Source organism: Vulpes vulpes, chromosome 15 (genome assembly GCF_048418805.1).
Source record: "Vulpes vulpes isolate BD-2025 chromosome 15, VulVul3, whole genome shotgun sequence".
Classification (NCBI taxonomy): Eukaryota; Metazoa; Chordata; class Mammalia; order Carnivora; family Canidae; genus Vulpes; species Vulpes vulpes.
Genome location: NC_132794.1, coordinates 30,983,033 through 31,007,749, shown reverse-complemented (window position 1 = coordinate 31,007,749; position 24,717 = coordinate 30,983,033). Strand labels below are relative to the sequence as shown.

At 33.3% G+C, this 24,717-nt stretch overlaps 1 protein-coding gene across 22 annotated transcripts in view; it reads left to right on the top strand.

The window, feature by feature from the left end:
* The window catches only part of ROBO1 (roundabout guidance receptor 1), a 1,128,624-nt gene that overhangs the window by 1,024,401 nt on the left and 79,506 nt on the right, over nucleotides 1–24,717 (top strand). For all 22 annotated transcript variants that reach the window (XM_072738096.1, XM_072738103.1, XM_072738098.1 and 19 more), the window contains 2 exons: nucleotides 18,895–19,019; nucleotides 21,940–22,111. In XM_072738096.1, the coding sequence (XP_072594197.1) occupies nucleotides 18,895–19,019; nucleotides 21,940–22,111 (297 nt within the window). The remainder of the gene's footprint in view (nucleotides 1–18,894; nucleotides 19,020–21,939; nucleotides 22,112–24,717) is intronic.

The window sequence follows — 24,717 nt, the reverse complement described above, 5'->3', positions numbered from 1 at the left end:
CCTGATACAGACCAGCTGTGGAATCCTGGGCAAGCCAGTCATCTTGTCTGAGTTTCAGTGTTCTTATCTGTTGAAAAATAATGTACATGTAATGTAGACATCCACGAGCTCATAGGAAATAGAATAAGAGAATTAACACAATATTTATATCCTCATAAAAGTGGTTTGAGGATTATGATGTGTTTATGCAAGAGCAATTATTGTTATGATTATTTTTCTGATCAGCTCCTTCCAAAACAATTAAAATTTCATCAGATTCTCAGTAATATTTATTTTGTCCATAAAGATTTGAGTGTTTTGATCACTGAATAATGTAGTTTGATCAGCGTTTTCTTTTTCTGCAAAGATAATTTCCTGTGGCTCCTTAGTTTTGAGATCTACCTTTGAAAATTAGTCATTATTTCTTTGGAAAGTCTTTTAGGGAGACATCTTTTTTTTTTTTCCTGCTACTCTTAGGAAACATTCTATAGAGTAGAATTAATAGCACAGTCTTTTCTGACAGACTCACTTGGATTTAAATGCTGAATGTGCAAGCTATTAAATCTTTGATTCTCATTTTTCTTATTAGTAAAATGAGGGTGAAATGTCTCCCTCACAGGATTGTTGTGGGGATTAAATGAGCTAATAAATATAAAATGCTGGGCAGCCCAGGTGGCTCAGCGGTTTAGCGCCGCCTTCAGCCCAGGGCCTGATCCTGGAGACCTGGGATCAAGTCCCACGTCAGGCTTCCTGCATGGAGCCTGTTTCTCCCTCTGCCTGTGTCTCTGCCTCTCTCTCTGCCTGTGTCTCTCCTTCTCTCTCTCTCTCTTTCTCTGTGTGTGTCTCATGAATAAATAAGTCTTTAAAAATAAATTAAATAAATAAGTAAAAAATGCTTAGCACATTGTGTGAAGCATTTAAATGTTCAATAAAAGTAGAAGGAATGAAAGTGCTATGAAGAAGGAGGATGAGGGGGTCACTTCAGGGTTGTATCTTTGTATATGTCAGAATAAAAAATTAATGTAGCTTCAGTACTCTTAGCTGTGCATCACTAGCTGCGTGAAAGGGTTAAAGTCTGAGTCATGTATGCATCTCCTAAAATAGTTTACATAGTCATGCAATAAACACTTTTCAATAAACAGAGACTATCAAGGCTTCTATAATTGTGCTTAAAACATGTTAATTTAGGGGGGCATATGGGTGGCTTAGGCAGTTGCATGATTCATGATTTTGGCTCAGATCATGATCTCATGAGTTGTGGGATCGAGGCCCACATCGGGCTCTGTGTTCAGTGGGAAGTCGGCTTAGGATTCTCTCTCTCTTTCCCTCTCTAGCTGCCTCTCCTCAACCTCCCTCTGTCTCTCCCTCTGTCTCCCTCTGTCTGTCTCTTTCTCTCCCTCCCTCCTTGACAATAGATCAGAAGTCATATTTCATTAAAAGTAATGTGCCTTTCCGTACATCTGTGCACTTCACCACTTTCTGAGATGTGAAATAACAAGTTTGAAGCTAGCTGAACCACCTGTTAATCTCACACAATGTAACATACTGTGCATATGTCACATTTTTCTAGTGGACCATTAGATAATTATTTCAGAATGTAAAATTAAAATGTAGGTAAAGTAAAACAATATAGCTTTCTGTGGTATTAGGGGATTAGCTTTCATAAACTTGCATTCAAAAACAAACTCTGGGGGGAAAAGGCCTATTTTGTAAATTTATGGTTTCCTTAAATAGGGTTCACTATGTTTAGCTTTCTATCAGCATACAAGATCTTTTTGTTCAAGTCATATGACTTTTTAGAGCTCGTATGATATCTAGGCATAAAAGAAGTAATGAGAGAAAAAACTGGACCTTTCAGTCCTAAATTTACCTTCTTTGATGTAGACTTCATTTAAATCATGTGTTGGAACAGTTTGCTTAAATTGCTGATTTCAGAAAAGCTGGCAGTATAATAGTACATTGTTTCTGACCATTAACGTGGTTATTTGAGTCAAAGCCAAAACTAATAGTGTCAGGGGGCCTTTTCGCAGGTTCAAGTTAGGTTTACGATAATCCAAGATCCTGGTTAAGAACTGCGGGTTCATCAACATTTTGATGAAACGCGTATTATAAGACCCCCAAAGCTTTACTTGATGCCTTTGAGAACCTTGATAGTGTGTGACATGTTTGCCAGACAAGGTGTAGCAGACTGGTTCTTTGGGGAATGATTCTTCATGTCAGATGGCAGTAATCCACAGAGGTCCAGTAAAATCAGTAGTACTGTAGTAAATAGTACTTCAGGGCTTGGGGAACATAAATGTGTGTGTGTGTGTGTGTGTCTGTATGTGTGTGTGTGTGTATGTATATATACGTTTATATAACACAGACATTAAAAAACACATATCACAATGTCATATTTATTTACCATCTCCTCCTGTCTGTGTGTATTGTTACTTTTACTGCTTCAGTCAAGTCTTACTCAAAACGCCTCCCTTACAGGATTTGTCATGGTGTTTTGTGATTTGTTGTTGTTGTGTGTTTTGTAGTTAAAATAATGATTTTTAAAAACCTACAGAAGATTTGAGGAGCTGGTGAGAAAAAAGAGATTTGCAATTATAAAATGCAATCCCAAGAAAGACAAAGTGTAAGTGGAGACTTTTGAAGAATCAGTATTGCCAGATGAGCTCTTTGTGGGCAGGCTAAAAGTAAAATGCCATCAGCCAAGAGGTTTAATGAAGTCTCACTACAGAATTTAACAAGAGAGTGATTTGTGAGAATGGCTCCCTCTCCTAGCTGTTCTGATCCAGTGGTGTAAATAGGATGCCGAGCACTACTCCTGCTGGTTTTTTTATGCTGTTGGATTTGATTGAGACCCAGCAACATTATGGCCTATGATTCTTTTCCTTTCTTTTTCTTTTTTTTTTTTTTTGTAGGAAGGATAAAGTAAAGAACTTCTTGTATTCTCATAGCCTTTCAGAAGTAGTCATTTTAACTCTAATGACTGTGGAGGACATGACATTCTCTTGATTTCTTTCATTTACTCATGAAATTTTGGGTTGGTCTCAGTTATGTCAAACAAACTGATATAAAATCTAAACATTAACCTGAAGAAAAAGCATTCACTATAAGGCCTTCCTACAGAGAATTTGAAACTCTGAATGTGTGTGCCAAGTGAGTATTTGAGGAAATAAGTACAGCAGTTAGGTTCAAGAAATAATTGATACATATGATGACTCTGTAACAAATAATGACACAGCACCACACTAGCAAATAGCATAGCATGGGCCTTCCATTATCTTCTGGGCCTTACTGTGATTATTCATCTACATATCAGTTGGTGAGGTTTTTCTCGTCCCTCAGTTACATAGATATAAAACTTAGCAACTCTCTTTAGCAGCGTACATTCTGAAATAATGGCATCAGTTTGGAAATATGTAATAGAATTGGGTCACTCTATACCGTCTGAATTGCTCTCTCTGAAAATGAAATTTAGAGAAATAATTTTTTGCTCTCGCCATTGAGTGGTAGCTCATTTTATTAAAACATTAGATTCATTGCTAACAATCTCACAGAACTTGAAGACATGGAATTATTGTGTGATACTGTGTATCACTTAATGTTAAATAATTAATTGTAAGTCAATTATGTGAATTGTAAGTCAATTCACATTGATATATTCTATTTTACCTAGAACTATTAGGACATAAAATGAGATAATTCTTGTTTAAAAGAGAATACTCATCAAGAGAATAGATTGTAGACTCTTTGACACTAAGGGCCCCCTTTTTTAAAAAAATGATGAACCCAGTGATAAATTAAATATGCAAAATCACTGAAAATTTAACTTTTTTGCACATGTTGTTGATTTTTTATTTGCTACCATAGTAAATATTTTATAGATATACACAGCATTAATTATGCTCAACAGTATTCATTCTTGTAGATTCACAAATCATTTTAGCGTATTTCAAACATCAAGATCATCATTAGAATCATTACACTTTACAATTATGTGGCAGCTGGTGTCCTTTAAATCTTATTTGAATATATAGTAGGCTGCCTTTTATTTTATTGTTTTTAAAGATTTGTATAAATTGGAAGTTGCTACTTTATAATACATGCCTGGAGTTTGCAAAACTGATTAAAATACCATGAGCACTTTAATTTGCTTTTAAACTATTATTCTCAGGACTTGATAAATAATGTGCCAGTATAAACACACCTGTAGAAAAATACTCAAATAGGTATAAGACAAAATACAGCTGAGTAATTGCTTTATAACAGATTTATGAGGGTAGGAAAATCCATAAATGGTTGTTAAAGTGAGCTTTAGCTTTAGGACATTTATTTTGTGTGGTCAATGTTATTAGGAGAGAATTTAGAGCACTGTACAATTAAAACTGATAGATATGGCCATTTTGAAAAGGTGCTTTTAAAGTTAACTTTGTGGATGGTGGAATAGCCATTTCAGTATACTTTTAGGTCATTCGTAAATAGATGAGGTGTCTTCTTAGGTTTTTCCTTATGCTTTTTATTCCCCTAAAATGTACTAAATTACTGAACATAATTGATAACAGGGGGGCCTGAGTGGCTCAGCCAGTTAAGTGTCTGTCTGCCTTTGACTCAGGTCATGATCCCAGCGCTGGGTCAGGCTCCCTGCTCAGCCTGAAGTCTGTTTCTCCCTCTTCTTCTGCCCCTGCTCATGCTTGCTCTTTCTCTATCTCTCTATCTCTCTCTTTCTCTCATAAGTAAATAAAATTTTAAAAAATAAGTAAATAAATAAGATTTATAATAGGTAATTTTGGCCTTAAGTTTCTTGGGAATAAATGTTAAATTATATTATTTCTGTACCCAATTGAAAAGATTTTGAATGTGAGACATGGATGGGGGCTTACAAATCATTTACTTTAGGTCCGTTTTACAGATGAGGGGACTGAGATAAGAGATATCTTTATATCATATAGCAGAGTGTGAGCATGTGCATTTGATGCTTGACTATGGTCTTCCTAAAAGATTGCATCACATCACTTTTCAGAGACAAAATTGGCTGTTTTGACATTGTTTTTCTATGATAATATAAAATATGAGAATAATTATATATTCATGTTAATTTAATACCTTAATACATGAATTGTGCATTTAAAAAATTTTAGAGTACCATTGACATATGACATGGTAGTGTCAGATATACAACATGATTTGATGTTTGTAAATATTGCAAAATGATCACCATGAGAAGTCCAGTTAATATTTATCACCATACATAATGGCATATGTTTATTATTATTATTAATACATAATAAATTTTTCTTGTAATGAAGACTTTTAAGATTTATTCTCTTAGCGACTTTTAAATATGCAGTATTATTAACTATTATTGGCATGCTGTATATTACATCCTTATGACTTCTTTATCTTACAGAAATTTGTACCTTTTGATGCCCTTCACCTTTTTTGCCTACCTTTTCCTCCTGCCTCAGGCAACCACCAATCTAGTTTCTGTGTCTCTGAGCTTGGTATATTTTGTTGGTATGTTTATTTGTTTTAAATTCCATGTATAAGTAAGATTATAGAGTATTTGTCTTGTTTTCTCTGACTTATTTCACTTAGCATAATGCCCTCACTGGTCCATCCATGGTGACTCACAAGACAGGATTTCGTTCTTCTTCTCCTTTTTTTTTTTTTTCCAATGGCTGAATAATTACTCCATTCTGTATACCACAGTTTATTCATTCTGGTCTCCTAGGTTATTTCCATATCTTGTCTATTGTAAATAAGGTGCCAATGAACATGGGGGTGCATATATATTTTCAAATTAGTGTTTTGGGATTTTTTTTTTGAGTAAATGCCCAGAAGTGGAATTGCTGTACATATAGTAGTTCTATTTTTAATTTTTTGAGGAACCTCTATACTGTTTGACATAGTGGCTGCACCAGTTTGCATTCCCACCAACTGTGCACAAGGGTTCCCTTTTCTTTACACCCTCTCCATCACTTGTTACTGTTGTCTTTTTGATAATCATTTTAATAAGATGAGGTGATATCTCATTGTGGTGTGGATTTGCTTTTCCCTGGTGAAGTGTGATGTTGAGTATATTTGCAGGTGTCTGTTTGCCATCTGTAGGTCTTCTTTAGAAAAATGTCTATTCAGATCTGCCCATTTTTTAATTGGATTGTTTTTTTTTCTATTGAGTTGTATAAATTCTTTATATATTTTGGAAATTAATCCACCCCTTTATCAGGTATATGATTTGCAAGTATTCCCCACCCCCTTCAGTAGTTGCCTTTTCTTTTTTTGATGATTTCCTTTGTTTTTTTTTTTTGTTTTTTTTTTTAGTTTTATTTATTTATGATAGTCACAGAGAGAGAGAGAGAGGCAGAGACACAGGCAGAGGGAGAAGCAGGCTCCATGCACCGGGAGCCCGACGTGGGATTCGATCCCGGGTCTCCAGGATCGCGCCCTGGGCCAAAGGCAGGCGCCAAACCGCTGCGCCACCCAGGGATCCCTGATGATTTCCTTTGTAAATAATTTTGTACCAAAAGTTATTTGGTTTAGGTCATGAAGCCAAAACAGAACTAAAATTACATTAGAATAAAGCTTAACTCTTTTAATGCAGAAACCATACAATGTAACAAAAAGAGTAAGGATTTTAAGAGCTGGACAGACCTGAATTCCAAACTTCCACTTCTTACCTAATGTATGACCTTAAGAAAATTACCTAATCTTTTAAAAAAAGGAAAAGAAAGTTACTTAATCTTCACTTCCCTCCCTTTGCAAGTTGGCATATTAGACATTTTCCTACTGAGTTGCTGGGAGGGTTTTTGGTGTATGAAATGACACATAGTTAGCTAATACTGATGGCTCTTTATTTAACTAAGATGTAGAAAAGTTATGTGATTTATGCAGGATAGACCTAACTAATTCTGGAGAGGATCTTTATCTGCTCAGTTGAGTAATTTTATCTTTACATTTTTTTTATCATTATATACCTCTACTCTAGACTCTATAGTGTATGAAATATAACATTTGAAAGTAGGCTTCCAGATTTTCTAATAAACAAGTTCTGGAGCAATTGCTCACATACAAATCAGTATGCTGGATGCTGTAAAGGATGCAGAGATAAAGAAGACCTGGATCCCGCCTTCATGGAGCTTAGTACAGCTAATGAAGGAGAGAGATGTACACAAGTAACAACAGTACTAGCAAAATATAGAGTGTGGATTTGTAAAGATGTATATATGCCAGGGAGGGCAAAAGTACTTTCAGATACACAATGGGAACATTATTCTCATTTGTTTACAAGATAAACAGATATTTACAAGGTCAGTAACATTTTCAACTTGGTAAATTCTAGAGAAATAATGGCAAATAGTTAAATCTTTACTCTTATGAGTTTATAGTCTAGTTTGGGAGATAGACGTTTAGAGAATAATTAGAGAAATGTGTAATTTTAAGCTATAATAAGTGCTGTAGGAGGAAAATTAAGGTTGCTATGAGAATATATATGGCCTTCTGATAAGATTTAGTGTCAAATTTAGGGGGAATTACTTGAAGATCTGTCTTTCGAGCTGAAATGTGGTAAACTCAAGGACAAAAAAACGGCCAATGGAGCTAAGTTAGGGAGATGAGAGGGGACAGGCAATACAAGAAGACACCGAAGAGTCACATAGCAAGGCCATGTTAAGGACTTTGATCTCTATTTGAAGAACAATGAAACCATATTGAAAGATTTTAAGCACAAACATCTATAATGAGGTTAGTTTACTTTGGTTTTGTTTTTAAGCACTTTGGCCATATCATGAAATTGAATTGGTAAGAAGCAAAGCAGTAGTTCAGTTGAGCACTGTTGGATAACTTGAGCCAGAGTGGTGGCAGTAGAGCTAGAAAGAGGGAAATGGAATACATAAATAGTTCAGAAATAAAAGCTATGGCATTTGGTAATGAATTGTACATTTCAAGGAGGAGAGAGAAGAAAGATCTAGGTTTCTGGCTTTCTAAATTGATCTAGGGAATATTAACCTCAAAATTATGATCCTGAGTCCTATATCAGCTGGCACACACATGGTCATAGATTGCCGGGTAGTTGCACTTCAATCTCAGACTCTTTAGTAGACAATAGCTAAGTTGCACCTACTTTCAGAATGGGTCATCTCAGGGTCCTGGGATCCAGCCCTGGGTCCAGCCCCACGTGAAGCCCCATGTTCAGCGGGGAGTCTGCTTCTTTCTTTCTCTCTCCCTCTGCCCCCCTCCCATTCATGCACACTCTCTCACATAAATAAATAAAAAATATTTTTTAAAAAGGAAAGTGAAGCCTTTTTTAGAAGTGGAAGGAAAAGGAGAAAAATATCAACTTTTTCTGAGTATCTATGATACATTAGGCATTGTGCAAATTACTTTGTGTATATTTGTGGGAAAATAATTAGCCATTACTATTCTGTTAAACTCGCAATGGAACAGATAATCTATAGCAATGTTTCTCAGTCCTGGCTCTTTTAACATGTGGGTTTGGACCCTTCTTTGTTTTGGGGAGCTGTCTTGTGGGTTGTAGGATGTTTATCAGCCTCCTAGGCCTCTCTTCACTAGATGCCAGTAGCATCCCCCTTCAGTTGTGACAACCAAATTATCTCCAGAACCAGTGATCCACAAATAATGTGAAATGTTTGACTGGAGGGGAAAAGTTCATTGTATTTTATGTATCTATTGAATATATTCTAAAAGTGCCCCTCTTAATCACTCTATTTTTATGTCTGAGAAATTGAAAGGCATAATGACAGGCTTTTAAGTTAAGCTCTGTCTTTACCTCCAAAGAAATCACACCTAGTATTTAAAAAATCTTAAGTGTTTTTAATTGTTAGAGATATTATAATTCATGAGTATGTATGCATATAATTTCTCCGGCATAACAGTGACTATAATTCAGTCAGTTCAAACGTATGTAGTATTACTACTTGAAAATATGTGTTCCTCTGTTTTAATAAAAATGTATTTCTTCTCAAAAGAGTCATGTAACTCACTATTTTACTTCATTCACCTTCTACTGGAATGGGGTGTTTACAAGCTAGTCTGTCAGATTTATTAATTGAACCCTGCTATTCAATGAAAAAAAAAAAACGATACGAGAATGAAAAAAAAATCACATTAATTTAAAGATCATTAGAAGTTAGTTACTAGTAATGAAAACTAATATCTGTGAATTAGCAGAATTCCATAGTCATGGTGATTGCATCCATAGCACATTCAATAAAGCTGTTATTCTCTGATATTTAATAATAGGATTGGTTTTACCATAGATAAATTTGCTTAACTATGAAATCTTGCCAATAGAGTCATTCTAGGAGTTTAGAATACATAAATTATTTTAGACTCACATACTGTAGTGGCCGTCTTCTGTCATTATATTTCAAAATAATTATATTGCCCATGGTTAACAGTGAAGAATCATATGCTTTATTTAAGTTATAAGGATAAACTTGAATGTATTTGCCATTATTCTTCAAAAATTGAAATCTTGGTGTGAAAATATCCAAATTTTAATCATATTGTTGTAGTAATTGTGCGAATATTTTCTTGGAATTCTTTGATATCTTCTTTTTTATCATGAGCTATGTATAAACTTCATCAACTTGAGGTAATATTAACTTAAAATGATATTTTTGAGGACATTTTCTAGTAGAGTATATGTTTATATATACATAATCTGAAGGGAAAATACTGGGAATATTTCCCAGAAAGATACATCCACTGTCCTGCTTTGCCTCTGAATTTCCATATTCTTAAAATCATAGCGCACAAAGCACTTTAAGAATCAGCTACTCTATTCCTTTACCAGACAGGGTTATAGCTAAACTGTTGTGGCCAAATGGAAATAAATCCCATTTTAAAGACCTCTGGAGACATCACAGTTGGCAACCAATTCATGGTTCAGTGACCTTTACTGTTAACTGCTTCTTTTCTGTACTTTCCCTAAGTCACTCATGCTATTATTTAGGCCATTATCTTCTCTTCTGGCCTAAGTAGTTATCAAGATTGGCTGCTCCCAGTATTTATTAGGCCTAATCTGAAGACTTAAGTATTTGTACAGCTACCTTATTTTCTCAGAACCCCCCCCCAAAAAAGGCCTCTTTCTCTAGCTTCTGTATATTTTTTTTAGACATTTATCATCATTCTGACTCTTGTCTCCTGTATTTGACAAGCAGATAGAAGAGAGCTTCCCTCTCTCCCTCCCTCCTTCCTTCCTCCCTTCTTTCCTTCCTTCCTTCTTTGCTCCCATCCATTTTTGCTTCTCTTAGCTTCTTATTTATACCTAAAGATATTGTCTGAACAATGTATATTCTTAGAATATTTTAAAGTTGTTAAACAACTGGGGACCTGTTGATGTCACATTCAAAAGAGGAAAAAAGTCTCTTTATTCTAAGTGTGTGTGCATGTATGTGTGAGAGTGAGTGTGTGGGGAGGGAGGAAAGAAGGAAAAAAGAGAGAAAGGAAGGGAGGGAAGGAGGGAGAAAGGGAAAGGCTAAATTTTTTCCATTTTAAACTTTTAAAAAAAAGTATCATCCAAACATGTAGTACTTGTATGTCTCCAAATATTTTAGAGAAAGCTGTCCTTTTCCTTTTATTACACTCAATACAGGAACTAGAGTTTTATAATTACATAAACAAATTATATAGTATATATATATATGTGTGTGTGTGTGTGTGTGTGTAGTATATATGTATTTATATATATGTTTAGACTTTCTGTAACTCCCCTCCACCCCACCAAAATAATATAATCTAAGTGAAAGCAGTGTGTTTTTGATACAAACTCAGCATTGTGGCAAATTCTCTAATCTCTCACTCCTTTCTAAACTCTCTCAAATTGAGAAAAAAAATTAGGGATGTTACTGTAATCTGCATAATGCTACCATGTTAACAAAATAGAAAGTTTTAATCTCTTAAAACTTTTTAATCTCTTAAAAAGGTACGTTTACTTTTTGAGTTTATTTTAGTTCCTGTGTAACGTATTTACTATTAAAGTAATTGTGTAGAAATATGATTTGTTCTTACCTTTCAAACGAGTATTATCCAGTTTATAATGATGTAAGTGATGAAATGATGAAAATTGGTTCACCTTTAAAAATTAATCACATTGCGTTTTTTGTCTAAAAAGGTGAACTTGTTAGGAGGTTTTAAGCCTACTGTCTTATCTGTTAGTTTTCCATGTCTTTTTAAAACTATAGCTAATTATTTTTAAAAGATTTTTCTTAGTATCCTGAGCAATTATTTTAGAAAGTTTTTATAGTAATTATTTTAATGGTGGTGATTTTAGGTTAACATTTATGACAGTTTAAATGTAAAACCAAATACACTTTATGTCCTGTTGCATATGGTTCTCCCTAAACTGGTTAACAAGTAGAAAAATTTATTAGAGACTTGAATTTAGTCAAAAAGGCAGTCTTGGTTAGTCGTCTGTGACCTTGAGAAAGTTATTGAACAATTTAGGTTCCCATTTTCTCATGCAAGAAGGATAGAATTAGACTGATAAGTTCTAAGGTCACTTCCAGCACTACCATTTTATAGTTTTATTGTTTTATTAGAGATGGAGACAGACAGGCTTTTCCTCTTTCTTAACGAGAAAAGGGAGTTGGGGTAGAGGGGCTCCTAGCCTTTAAAGTAGAAAGAAAAGAAGTTGACAAGAGTTAGGGGAGTGTAGGAGTGAGACTGCCATAAACCACAAACTTCAGAGGATGATGAATGAACATGATCCAGATTACTCTGCTTTTCTCAGATTCTTTCTGGACATATCTAACTGGATGATAATGGGTCCTGATTGTTGTATAGAAAGTCCCTACTGTCTGTATGGAAAGAAAATTATTTGACCTGACTCTGAGAGAAGTATGGTAAAAAGGGGAAATCTAAAAACTTAAAGAAATTTCTATCATTTATTCTTGAGACAAGAAAGTTTAAGATGATCATTTCTTTCAAGTGAGTAAAAGGATTTTATACGGAGGATACTAATGGCATTTATTTGTGTACTGAAACTAGAATAAACAAAAAGAGGAGTTAAATTGTGACAGGCGAGGTTTTCATTTAGATAAGAGGCATCATTTCCTGATAATCATGGTTGTTAAAAGCTTAAATGATCATGCAAGATAGGGTACTCTCAAAAACCTCGGATGCTTTGGAAGCTTCTGTGTTAAATGTTGTTCTTAGATAATGTTATGAAATATTTTCCAGTTGTCATTTGTTATTGATATGAAATGCAAATACATCAGCCAGAAGTTCTTGAACACATTGGCTTTTAGTTAATGAAAGATTTGACTCCTATGTCTTGATTACTGGTAAACCCTCTAAACAGGGTAAAAGGCACTTTTTAAATTTTAAATGACCTGTTCCTATTAATTTTCTTGTTTCAACATATTGGGTATTTTTTAAATGTCTCAGGAATTTTACATGTACCAAAAATTATATGGTTAGAATATCTTTAGGAATCATTCCTGTAGTCTCTTGACTTTAAATAAGGCTTAATCTTCACTGTATCCAACTAATATCAAATTTATTTTCACAGGTTATCCCAAAAGATAATTCTATTATCTTTTGTTTTTTTTTTTCAAAGCAAATACTATTGCTACAATTTGTCAGCATCTCTCTTTTGTAGTTTCTAAATATTTCTTCCTGCCACTTAAAAGACAGTATCTTGAAAGATTCAAAAGTGTAACCAAATTCAACCAACTCTGCTTTCAAGTCTAGGTAGCATAGCTGAGTAAGTTGAGAAAAGATTGGTTTTGGGTTTTTTTTTAGAATGAAAAAGACAATTATTTTACTCATGAAGGGAACGTGTGAATTGAAATGTGCTTCTGAGTTACCTTTAAGTTTTGCATACTGTTAATAATAGGCAAGAGAACTTTTGTCTCTATTTTATTTCTTTTCATTTATTTTTTATTATTTTGTGTTTTATTTAAAACATACATTTTTATCCTTCTACATGGATTACTGAGCATGCCCATAAAGCAAAAGCAAAGCAAAATAAATAGAGCTTGAAAATATTACTTCAGGACACCTGGGTGGCTCAGTCAGTTAAGTGTCTGCCTTCAGCTCAGGTCATGATCACACTGTCCTGGGATTGAATCCCACTTTGGGCTCCCGGCTCAGCGGGGAGTCTGCTTCTCCCTCTGCCTCTCTCCCCTGCTTGTGCTCTCTCTCTCTCTCAAATACACTTTAAAAAAAGAAAGAAAATATTACTTCAGGTCATATATTGTACCAGAATGTCCCATGATCCCATCAGACCCCTGATCTTCCCCCAGCCCTTTGTGTTTTTTTTTTTCCCCTGGTGGAAGGTATTGAGGAAATGTAATTTCTAGTTCAACCTGGGAAATAACTTGGGCAGGCTGTTTATAGTTGGATGGAAGACTTTTGTTGTGTTCTGTTTTATTGTTGCATTGTCACTATTTTAAAACTATACCATCTCACAGCAGCAGGGCTTAGCATAGTTCCTACATACTGCAGGAATGTATATCAAGTTAAATTAATATGATTTGCTTTAAGATGTAGGAGTTATTTATTTGAATAAGATATTTTGTGACTGTACGTGGGGCTATTATGAAAAAGTTCTGTGTTTGGCAGTTATTTCCTTTGCTTCAAATTGAGCCAAACAGAGGCACCTGAGTGGCTCAGTGGTTGAGCATCTGCCTTTGGCTCAGGGTGTGATCCTGGGGTCTTGGGATCAAGTCCCACATCAGGCTCCCCACAGAAAGCCTACTTCTCCCACTGCCTGTATCTCCGCCTCTCTCTGTGTGTCTCATGAAAAAATAAATAAAATCTTTAAAAATAAAAATAAATAAAAGAGCAAAACAAAGCAGTCATTTTCCAGTATTTAAAATATGTATCGGGCAGCCCGGGTGGCTCAGCGGCTTAGCGCCGCCTTCAGCCTAGGGTGTGATCCTGGAGGCCTGGGATCGAGTCCCACATCAGGCTCCCTGCCTGGAGCCTGCTTTTCCCTCTGCCTGTGTCTCTGCCTCTCTCTCTCTCTCATGAATAAATAAAATCTTTTAAATAAATAAATAAATAAATAAATAAATAAATAAATAAATAGTATCACTTGAGCTTTCTATATTAAAATGTCCAATGTTTCAGCCTTGCAGTAGGTAACATGATTATGACTTTATTAGATAGGTTTATAAAGTTTTATATGTTTTCATATGTTTACGTTTTTCTATACATCTTCTCAGTTAAAATTCTGCAAGAATTTAGGTGTAATCCAAAAGGTGTAACTTTTTAATAACCTTGCTACTCAGCCTGTGGTCATGGACCAGCAGTACCTGAGAATGCTTGTTAGAAATGTAAGGTCAAAGGCCACACTTCTTACCTATGGAGTTATAATTTGTATTTTAACCAGGTCTTAGGGTGATCCATGTGCTTATTCAAGTATGAGAAACACAGATTTAATAGAATATCATTAGTTGCATGGACATTTTAAAAATTAATCTGATGATGGAGTTGTTTGATTTAACACTATTTTATCTTTGATTAAGATGCTTGATTTCTATTCTAAGTAACATTAACAGTTAAGATTTATAGTGTGGTTAAACTCATTATGTATGTAGCTATCTAACCATGTCATCTTATAGCAAAATGTAGTCATCAAAATGTGTTTTATAATTGTATGGCTATCATCCATTGTAGCTGTCATTTAATCATAGTAGAGATTTTAAGATTCATTTCTATTTTTCTTAAGTTACTCATGATTATTCTTAAAATGCTAACAAATATTCATTCATGGCCCACATGAGCCAAATATTAATGTGTTCTTTATTTTACTTTAAGAGAAATATCATTGTTAAGTCAAATCTTATTACTTTTTTCTGTTTTGTTTCTGTTTCTTTATTTTTTATTTATTTCATGTTTTCTTTTTTTTGTTTTAGTTGGGTCTGGTAAGTTGACATTTTATTGGCCATCTTCTAATCACCGTGTCACTGTGACTGGAACTTCTCTTCCCCTTTCCATCCATACCCTTCCATGTCCTTCAACCAATCAGCCTCCATGTTTCACTTGTCATTGGCCTCAAAGACAGACCGCACAGAATAAAGTCTGCAGGAAGTATGGGTAACTGTGACAAAGAGTAAAGGTAATGGGGTTGCTAACTTTATGTTTTATTAAATGATATGTGATCTGCATCCTTTTATTTTTTTCTCTCATTACTTGAGTGATAAAATAAGTGATAGGACTATATTGTCTTGAAGTACCATTTTAATTTATATTTCATAAGGTAAACAAAAATAGGTGCCCACAGAATGATTTGGTTTTTTTTTTAAATCTCAAATATGTTTATGAATTCATGTCTGTCTATCTTAGCTTTTATAACTTCCTTTAGTAATAGTCATTCAAAGTCCTTTTGATGAATAACTTTGCACATAGGGCTGTATGCGTTCATTTTCATTTCTGTGTATCAGATTCATCTCATTTTATGTAAGAAATAATTGCATGATGCTTCCAAAATTTATCGAAGTTTGCTCTGATAAACACTTGTCCTTATATTAATAGTCATTAAGTTTCTAAGTACTCTTATGATAAATACATTAGGGAAGGTACATATACCCTTTAAAAATGCTACATGATTTTTGGAGAATTTTCCATGAGGATGCTAAGTGGTATACCAGGGAATAATTTGATCCTAAGAGAAGCTCCCTATTTTTTAAGTTAAAGAGCTACACAAATATTCTAAAGGTATTCATACTAATACAGATAGGATGGATTGTTCCTTAATGGTGATGCAATAAGGGACTATTTGAAAAATATAGCTTTCTAGATGCTATCATATATGTAATATATATATATATGGATTAATTCTAAACATAAAAAATAAAGACAAACATATAGGATGAAAATAGAGGTGAATGTTTACAAAATTTATTATATATTATATAATCTATATTTTATTGATAGAATACCAAAAATGCTTAACCAGTAAGACTGTCCACAAAATGAGAAAATATATCTACAACATATATGAGAAATGGATAAAATTTTTGCCTATCAATAGTTCTTAGAATTAAAAAAGATAAGCATAGGAATACAATATTCACAACAAATAGGATATCAATGACAAGGTAATATAAAGTAAATGTTTAATCTCACAAATATAAACAGGCTAATTAGTAGGCAATTCTATTCTCAGTTTAGCAAAGATTAATGTTCAGTGTATGGGAGGTTAGCAAGGAAAGTGCCCTGTAGGGGAGGCATCAGTTGAAATAATCTTGAATATAATTGGGAAGAATGTTAATATCACTATTATTTTTAATAGTGAAAATTGGAAACAAACCCAATTTAAAAACAATAGCTTGGTGAAGTGATTAAGTAATTTGTATATAGATTATTAAATAGTTATTGAAATGATATTATAGAAGAATATTTTAAAACACTTGTACAATTTGCATGGTTGAATTATAGGTAGCTCTTCTTTTTCTCTTTGCTTATCTAGTTTTCTAAATTTTCAACACTGACCATATATGACGTTAGTAACATGGTTATATATTTTTAATTATAGCAAGTTGAAAGGTAGCCTTTGAAAAATATTCCAACATTATATCATAAACATCAAATAGATGGATGTGATGAATGGCCTTCTCAATCTAGAAAGGTAGATGATGGTCATAGATAGATTGATTGATAGAGGCATATTTAATCCACTTGAATTTTCATAGAGATATATTTATATCTAATATTTAACATACATGTAGAAAGGGGTTTTTAAAGTTATGTTTCTAAGACGTATCTTGTAGCTGATGTCACTGTTGATGTTGGCTCAAGAATATGCCTGCAAAATATAGTAAATTCATTTCCAGGCAGATATCCTGTGTGGAAAGATTGCTGCAGGATAAATGTAGTTAGCATAAGGGTTTGTATCCCTTGTTCCCAAATAAGTCTTTGAGGTTGGAGGAGAGCTGGCATTTTATAAAAGAAACATGGGTTCTGGCACACGTTGTTAGACATGCTTCTGAGATTTAGGAAAGAGACCACCCGAAGTTTATACTTCTCTGAGTGGTTTGAACATTTATATTTTCCTACTCAAATTCCCCGCATATTGGAAAGTCATATTCTCCCAGTCATTTAATTAATCATTTGTTTTTCTTTTATTGAAACAAACCAAACTCTATTCTGGATTTAGTTTATTATCCAGCCAATCCTTTCAATTTCTTGATCTGATTTCTACCTCAATTATCCCAGCCCTTAACTAAGGAATCAAATGCTCCTGTATGGATGTGTATGGAGGAAAATCCCCAAGCGATGATACACATGCCTGTTATTATACCTGGATAATGATAGTGTTTGCTCAATTCATGAGTAAACCACTCAATTACAATCAGAGTTAAAAAAAAAATTATAAGCTAGGACTTCAGCGTTACCAAATTGAACCTAAACTTTATCTCCTAACTTTGTATTTTCTTCCCTGTAAGTTTCAGGACATTTGAAGGCATTTGACCTGATTTTTCAGGTCTCCTATAATTTTCTAGTCATATGGTATAATTTCTACTAAACCTCAATTAAAAATAAAAAGGGAGTATGGAAGAAATCACACTAATCTAAAAGTTAGGAGATCTAATTGCTTTCTTCAGTTTTGCCACCATGCAATCTGCAGCAAGTTCTGTTACATCTCTCTCTTTTTAAAAGAGGTTTATATTTCAAATGAGAGATTTACAAAATTTATATATATATTACAGATATTTTTATATGTGTCTTAGATGCAATTGCCTAGACAGTATTTACCAAGAGAAAAGTACCTTTTCAAATCCTCACCCTCATTAACAAAGAATTTTTTTTTTTTTTGTAAGCAGAGTGATAGCAATTGTGGACATAATCTGAATATAATTTTTGGTTCATATTCCCTTGAAGGTGTTATCATAAGTGACTGATATAAGTAGCTAAAAGTACTTTTAAAGAAAAGGTTTAAAATAATGGACCAGTCTTAAAAAGTGGATTGGAGGAATCCTATCCTGTATAAACTGTTAAATGCCTGGCTTGAAATGTTCACTTCAATTTGAGCTGAGACAAGAGAGGAGACTAATTAGGTGTTTCAGACAGTTGATAAGAAATGCATTTGAAAAGTGTAAACAGTAGGTAAAAAGACTTAACATTCAGTGCACATTTTTCTAAGCATAAAGCATGGTCCCGAAACAAGCTTTCCCCTTCCCCACCCCCCCAGAAGTGACTCCATCAGCACACCTAATGTTTTCAGCTGCCATTGCTCTCAATGTAACTGACACAATTTTCTGACACTCTATTTACTGCTGGATGAAGTGGCCGTTTAAGTCTGTATAAATCAAACAGTTTGGACAAAGCTGGCAGTATTTATAATGTCAGGATGAGCAGATGTTTCAGATTTGCCCTCATTTCCATATATATTCAGTTCGAACATGCCCTTGCCTATGTAAATGAAGGAGGCGTTTGACTTGACTATTGCTTTAAATTCATTTCTATTCAAGTAATTGGACTGAAGATTCTAAATGGTTATAATTTTCATGGTAGCATTTCAGGAGCTTTTGAGTTAAATTAAAGTAATTTTAGGGCCTGCTTACATCAGGAGGTCCTTGTGTGTATGATTAAAGTCCATTCACCTTTAAGTAGTTCTAAATGAAAAAAGATATTCATTCATACAAATTTCAGGTATACTTTGTAAAGGGTCAAATTGCAGCTCAAGAATTCTTTTAATGTGGAGTTTAATCTTAGAAGGTCAGCTAATTAAAAAAACCTCTTCACCAAAAAAACTCTTTTCCTTTCTATAAATATGCACTTAACAATTTAGCTTCAATTAAATTAAGGGTGAGAATGGGTACATTATATCTTATAGTGCATAATGAGTTGTATAAAATAATGGCAGCACTTGGGATACCGGCAAATTGTCTCAATTAGAATAATAACTACATGGTTTTGATTCAATATAATTTGTTTCATCTCCCTTAGAACCTCCACATTTTGTTGTGAAACCTCGTGACCAGGTTGTTGCCTTGGGGCGAACTGTAACATTTCAGTGTGAAGCAACCGGAAATCCTCAACCAGCTATTTTTTGGAGAAGAGAGGGGAGTCAGGTAAGACTTTATTCTAATATTTCAGGCAGCAAAGGTGAGTGCCAGATATATAAGAAAAACCAAAACGTTATTTTGTCATGTATCTGTTACTTTAAGAGAACTGAAAAATCTCTGAATGCCCTAGAAAATTCCAACTATGAGAGAGAAGACAAAATTCCCTTCATTATTGTAAATCTAAAAGCAATTTTACCTTCCTAGTTTTGTTACATAGGGTGGTATATAGCATAGTAATCATCATATTAAATTTACCTTTATTTCCAGCTAAGTCATGTTAAAAAAAAAAACACTACACTAATTCTCAGTATAATTTAATTATCATTTCTACTACTTAGATATCTGTAATTATTTTTTTTAAAGATTCATCTATTTATTTTAGACAGAGAGAGAGCGCTCACACACATATGGGGTACAGGGGGAAGAGAGGGTCTTAAGCAGATTCTGTGCTGAGTGCAGAGCCAATTTGGAGTTCGATCTTGGGACCCTGAGATCATGACCTGAGCTGAAAGCAAGAGTCCCACACTTAAGAGTGCCACCCAGGTGTCCCTCTAATTAGATGTTAAAAGAGATTTATACACATCTAAAACAGTGATGATAATTATCAGTGCCATTTCTCTGAAAACAGCAGGAATCTCAAGTGTCTTCTTCACTTCTTTATGTATATATGTATGTATGTATATGTGTGTGTATAGATAAATATATTTCAATTATATATATCAATTTATATGTCAATTAAAGATTCATCAAACTATGTGGTAGCCTGATTAATATAGGTGTCATGTTAAATATAGTTGAATATATTCTAATTATTTGAAAACTATCATATGTGATTTCCATTTGTTATCAAATCCCACTCTCTAAACATTTTATAAACCAGATTTTTCTATATACATTGAACTATAATATAGAGATCTATGATCTTACTAATTCTAAGCCCACTATTGGGCTTCAGCTTAATAAAAAGGAAAATTTGAAATAATTCCACTTTAAAGATAGTAGGAACGTTACAATAGTTTTTAAATGTAAGTCTTTTTTTTCTCATCTGTTATTGACTTGCCTTCCTCAACAAAAGAAGAATTTCCCTTTACTTCTTTTTGATACCTGTAAAAAAGATTCTCATTCACTTTTAATACAGTTGTTCCTAACCTCTTTTATTTTTTGCTTAAATCAATCTTGGGCAGGTTGTTTCATGGTCTCACTTCTACTGTGCTCGTATGGGTAAAATATTAGTAGTTTATTGACTGCACTCACTCATTTTTGTAGGCGGTGCATCAAGTTCACTTTTGTTTTTACTTTAGTAGGCAAATATTAACTTGATTATGGTATGTAGACCATCATTTGAGTTATAGAATCTTTGTTGATTCTAACACGTTCCATTTGGCCTCAAAGACTAAATTTGCTAATAGCAAATTACAAGAAAAAAATGAAATATTTTAGCACAGCAGAGAGAATTGGAAGTGAATTAAATAAGAAAATCTGTGGGGCTCTGGGTCGCTCAGTGGTTAAGCATCTGCCTTCGGCTCAGGTGGTGATCCCAGGGTCCTGGGATCGAGTCCCACATCAGGCTCCCCTTAGGAAACCTGCTTCTCCCTCTGCCTGTGTCTCTGCCTTTCCCTCTCTCTCTCTGTCATGAATAAACAAAATCTTAAAAAAAAAAAAAAAATATATATATAGTGGTAATAGTAAATCCAGTAGAAGTTCTTAGAAGAGTAATATTTAAATGTTCATTTAATTATTAAATAAATTATTCATTAAGTTTGTTAAGCTATATCAAATTTTGAAATAATTTTGACTTAGTTTAATGGCAACTTACTGTTTCCTAAAATTCTGTCTTTTGGACATATATTTATGGAATAGTAGATAAGCCTTTATAAAATTATATGTTAAGAAGTAATTAAACTGTTCTTTTTTAAAGATTTTATTTATTTATTCATGAGAGACAGAGAGAGAGAGAGAGAGGCAGAGACACAGGCAGAGGGAGAAGCAGGCTCCATGCAGGGAGCCCAACATGGGATTCAATCCCAGGACTCCACGATTGTGCCCTGGGCTGAAGGCAGCGCTAAACCGCCGAGCCACCCCGGCTGCCCTAATTAAACTTTTAAAAAGGAACAAATGTATTTGGTTAGAAGAAATCTTGACTTTATTCATTTCATGAAAAACAATGACATAAATTATTATTTCCCATGAAATATACTCTTGCTCTAACAAGGGAACACATTTTGATTCCTAGTGAAAAATTTGTACCACTTAATACTATATATTGTGTTCACCTTGTATGTAAGATAACTTTCTACAGAAATAAAGCTTCATTATGAACTCTTAAATTTAATATTTGATTTTCAAAATTCTCTGTGATGGATATGCTCTCCATCTAACGGGAGAAATAAGTTTGATAGAAGTTTGACAGTTTGATAGAGTTACTGAACTTTTATAATGGACAGACAACAGAAATTCTTGTTATGATGTCAAAATGATGTCTTTGAACTTAATTTGTCATAATGTGCTTAAATTTTAAATTTGTTTATATATTAAAAGATATAGTGTTTATAATCCTAATAGTCACATGTATGTAAAGCAAAGCTTTTGATTTTGTTTTGCTTAATATGTAAAACTTTTAATTTGTTGGTACTATTTTTCTATATCTAGTAATGTTTGAAATTGATAATTATAAAAGTACATATCAATATTTAGAATTTATTTAAATTTTAAAATGATCCTATCCAAGGCTAGGTCATTAAACTTTGTATCTATATATGTGAATATGTGATGAAAGAGTATTTAGCTTATTTGTGTATATATGCATGTGTAGTATGTATGTATACATTTACAAGCCTATTTATAAATATATATGTGTATATGCCAAATTACTAGTACCTAGTAATTAACTTATTGTCATTCTTTCCTCCCAAATACTGGGTTCTAGAATCTGCTTTTCTCATATCAGCCGCCACAGTCAACTAGCCGCTTTTCCGTCTCCCAGACTGGTGATCTCACTATTACTAATGTCCAGCGGTCTGATGTTGGTTATTATATCTGCCAGACTTTAAATGTTGCTGGAAGTATCATCACAAAAGCGTATTTGGAAGTTACTGATGGTAAAGTAGAGCATTTTATTTCAAAATGTTCAAGTTTGGCTTCTGATCTAAAGAGAGTGTTAGTAACTGTGTTTATTTTCTACTGTGTATCCTTTCTGACAGCAATTTCGGTGTAAAGCTAAAAAGGATATCAATACAATAAGTCTAAAATTATTCTTGTATCAATACAATAAGTCTAAAATTATTATCTTGTCTCCACTATAAATTTCTAGCATCGAGTCAAATCCATAAAAACATAGCAATTAAACAAGGAGAAGTTTATACTGAATAGCTATACATGGGAATGTTTCCATGTTTTAGAAAATAAAGTTATTTTAAAATCTCTTACTGCAAAAAATACTTTTTTTCCTCACAAAATGAAGGAGATAAAATGAATTGCTGGTAAGTCCTACTCACAACTCATTATAATGAATAAGTTTCCATTAGTAATGTGATTTTGTCCTGTTTATCAATTCCCTTAAACCTGATGAATTAATGCCAAATACATTATGAAGACATGGTGATGGAAAGAATCTTCAAACCATAAGATAGAGGGAAAAAAAAAAAAAGATGGTAGTGATAATTTGAGAAGAAAAGGAAAAAAATATATATAAATATATAAAAATATATGTGTGTGTATACATATATACCTGGAATAAATATATATATATATAATCATTCTTTTTATTGCTGTTATGATATTCAATTGTATAAATAGCTCACAGTTTAATTATGTACTCTTCTACTGATGGATTGATCTGTTTAGGGCTTTTATTAACAAAGTGATTTTTTTTTACAAAGTAAATATTTTTGTACAAATCTTTAGATGGGCCTATGCAACATCTTAGTTTGCCTTTACCCATTTTTTTTTTACATTTTCTCATATATCCCAAATACAAGTTTTTATCAGATATACATTATAAATACTTAGTTTCATTCTCCTAATGATGATTTTAAGGTTTAAATAACTAATTATAATTAGGACCAATGTATTGTTTTTATTTTGTAGTTGGTGCTTTTAATCTTCTGTCCTATCTTGAAGTCATATAGATGTTCTCTTATGTCTCTTTATAGAAGTTTTATTTTCTACACTTCTAAGATATATTTTTAGTCCATTTTAAATTGTTTTTGTGTATGGTATAAAACAAGGATCACAATACCTTTTCCTTTCTATATGGATACTAATTGTTCCAGCATCATTTATGGAAAAGACAGTATTTTCCTTACTGAATTAATCATTTTAATCATAATCAGATGAACATAAGTGTGTGGGTCTGCTGCTTTTCTCTCCATTACATTCCATTTATATATTTATGCCAGAATGTATGGTCTTCATTATTGTAGCTTTCTAGTAAGTCTTATAATAATTTTTAAAAGATTTTATTTATTTATTCATGAGAGATACAGAGAGAGGCAGAGACAGGCAGAGGGAGAAGCAGGCTCCCCACTGGGAGCCTGACATGGGGCTCGATCCCAGGACTCTGGGATCACTCTCTGAGCCAAAGGAAGATGCTCAACTACTGAGCCACTGAGATGTCCTATAGTAAGTCTTATAAATTGGTAATGTAAGTCTCCAACTTTGTTTTTCTTGTTTGGGGCTGGCTGTTACAGGACCTCTGCATTTTCTTATACATTTGTAAATGATCATGTCAGTTTTCACAAACACATACATACACACACACACACACACACACACACAGCCTAAACAAGAGCAACAAACCTGAGGTTTTAATTTTGGTTTCACTTATTGAACAGTTTAGGAAGAATTAACATCTTAACAATCTTAGTCTTCTAATTTTGGGAAATGGTATATATTCCATATATATATATATATATATATCTCAATTTATATATCATTAATTCTCTCAAAAGAGAATTGTAGTTTTCGGGGTAAAGATCTTCCATATATTTTTACATACTTATACCTATGATACTTTATGATTTTTGATGTGATTGCATATATATACATATATATGAATGAGTTACATTATTGTATTGTTTGAGGCCATATGTACAATTGATTATTTGTATATTAACCCTGTATCCAGCAACTTGCTCATAAATACACTCATATATAAGAGTTTTAGGTAGGCTATTTTGAAACTTTTATGAACAAAATGTCTCAACTGCCAATAAAACCAGTTTTACTTCTTCTTTCCAATTATTTATACTTTTTTATTTCTCTTACTTGTCCTGTACTGTCTGTGATCCCTAATATAATCAATAGAATTAGTGATAATGGATATATTTTTCTTGATCCTGAACTCAGAGGAAAAGTAAGTAGTATAATGTTAGGAAAGATTTTAAAGATAGTATTTTGAAATTTAAAAAAATTCTGGAGGAAATTTTTAATACATTAATCTGATTTTTTTGTTTCCAGGATAAAGTTTATATTCCTTAATATGCTGTATAATTTATGATCTGATATCTGCAGGCTCAGCTCTGAGTTCTTTATTTGTTTACATGCCCTCATTTTATCATGTTTGCTATGCTCTGCTTTATCTGAAGACTTGCACATGCTGTTTCTACTCATTGAAATTTCACTTACTTGAAGAGACATTCCCTAACTCCTTAAATATGAGTATTCTCCTCCCTGCCATCTATACAAAGATTAAACCCTATACTTT